This window comes from Dichomitus squalens, assembly GCF_000275845.1.
Source record: "Dichomitus squalens LYAD-421 SS1 unplaced genomic scaffold DICSQscaffold_527, whole genome shotgun sequence".
NCBI classification, from domain to species: Eukaryota; Fungi; Basidiomycota; class Agaricomycetes; order Polyporales; family Polyporaceae; genus Dichomitus; species Dichomitus squalens.
In genome coordinates, this window is record NW_006767409.1 from 1 (window position 1) to 2,043 (window position 2,043).

Genomic DNA, 2,043 nt, shown 5'->3' on the forward strand with positions numbered 1-2,043 from the left:
GCTCGCTGCTGCGAAGCCTGGAGACGCGGAATGTGAGATCGTGAGACGGGGCGAGGAGGCGGGGGAGGACGTGCCTACGGTCCAGTTGTTTGCGGTGTCGACAACTCGGGACACGCCCGACGCGCGGACAAACGGTACGTTATCTTCGTCAGCGAGGTGCGCGTACCGGTTGAAGAACACCTGCGCGGATTCGAACGTCCTGTCGATGAACATCAGACACCTGCCTCCTGAATCTCTGAACAGGCCGACGTACTGAGCGGCCCCAAATGCCGTCAGGTCGTCCGCGTCGAGATCATACTCGTAGTCCTCGAGGAACTTGAGACGCTTGTCGGCGAATTTCTTCGCTGACGCGAGGCGTTCGACGGCGACGGCGTAGCGTTGTCCCTCTTCCGCGTTGGGATATCGCGCGCCGTGACGTTGCAGCTGGGCATGACACGATCAGACGCTGCGGTGGGAGCTTCTGTGACTGGACCTACCAAGTTGACCTAGAAGTAGAAGGACGGACGTCAGCTCCAGTCTCCGCGGGATCATCGTAGCGTGAAAGTGAACACAATCTCTGCAACACGCGCACGGAGAAGGCACTTCATGATCCTACGTCTGCGGCGTCCCCGATCTATGAATGGCGGCCACACATACACCCATGCGCAGCCCACACCAGACCTCCGCCGTGCCCATGCTCCGGACCACAGCCTGTCCACCGCGCCCTTCCGGGGCTGCGCACTCCTTATATCCACCCAAGAGCGAACGGCGAACGCACTCACCTGCGTGACATTGCACCCCTCCGGGGGACCCACATATGTCCCCGCCGCGCGCCACGGCGCGTACTGGCCCCACATAGTCTGCACGCCCTTCGGCACATCCAGCTTCGGCGCGCGCAGGATTCCCTCCGCGACAGCCTTCCCCCTTCCCCGTCCTCCTCCCAGTACCTCCTCTACTAAGGCAGCGGCATGTCCGCCTCCACCCCCGATCCAGGGAATGCCGTCCCAGCCGTGCTGGAGGTGCCAGGGGAGGGCCCAGAGGAGGTACGCGCCGAAGACGACGAGCGTAATTGTCGCGCGGATGCACGCGGGGGTCATGCGCGAGCGCGCGGTCGGTCCCGTGCCGTTTGCATCCCCGTTTGCGGGCTGGAGGGTGGCGGAGGAGGAGGTGCCCGCGTGCGGGGCGATGACGGGGAGCTGGGGGAGGGACTTTGTTGACGAGCGGCGGATCGGCATTCGCTTGGTCGGTGGGCATCTGTGCGCGAGGAGAAGAGGGTGAGGGGGGTAGAGGGAGATACGGACGGCGCAGGGCGAGGCTACTTGTCGTCCACGCGTGGTCGAGGGCCAGGATAGGACGCGCAGGGATTTGCATGTCATGTGCCGTGTGGTTTGGAGCGCAGACAAGTGAGGTGGCGGTGATGTCATCCTCGCCTGGCTTGGCGCCCACTCGACAGGGACGCACACGCTGCAGAGTCTCCAGACCCCGCCTTTCACTCTGCGTTCCCATTCGTCGTCTCCATCCACCACAGGTACTGCCATTGCTGGGTCCGATTGGAAGCCGCGCCTGCCCCTCCGCTCAGTAACAACATGCCTGTTCGGAGCGCAAGACCGCGATCGCATGGCGCAGCGTGCAAAGAGGGCCTAGTGGGATTCCAAGACGAACATCGCGTCTACAAGATGAACACCACGTCTACACGACGACTCACGCGCCCCGTTCGTCGTCAGTGCAGTCGGTCTGCCCCCTGTGACTGGGAACCGACGTCCACTCCTGTCTCAGATGCAGCCAGCCTGCGTTCCCGAGCACGCAACAGGGTGGGGCCGCTTAGGCTGTCACAGAGCGTCGCGATTTTGTCCCATCCCCGCACGAGAAACTATCACTGTCCGAGCTGCTCGCTCGGGATTCTCGGTACTCGTCACTCTACTGATGCGCCCGCAGGGCCGCAATCCTGCTCCCGTGCTCGCCCAAACAAATCATCGCGGAAGCTCGCATCCTGTACGTAGTATCCTGCTATCCGGACTTTGTCATGCCTCCGCTGAGCGCGTCTGACAGTAGCTAGTCGCCTTG

The 2,043-nt window shown here is 63.0% G+C and overlaps 1 protein-coding gene across 1 annotated transcript; it reads right to left on the reverse strand.

Moving 5' to 3' along the window:
• Positions 1 to 25: 25 nt before the first annotated feature.
• Positions 26 to 1,214, reverse strand: DICSQDRAFT_176217 (phosphoglycerate mutase-like protein; the record flags this gene model as incomplete). The annotated part of the gene is made up of 4 exons (XM_007371956.1): positions 26 to 199; positions 254 to 423; positions 477 to 485; positions 762 to 1,214. Coding segments are annotated over 4 exons (806 nt in total), but the record flags the coding sequence as incomplete, so codon positions are not given.
• Positions 1,215 to 2,043: the final 829 nt, after the last annotated feature.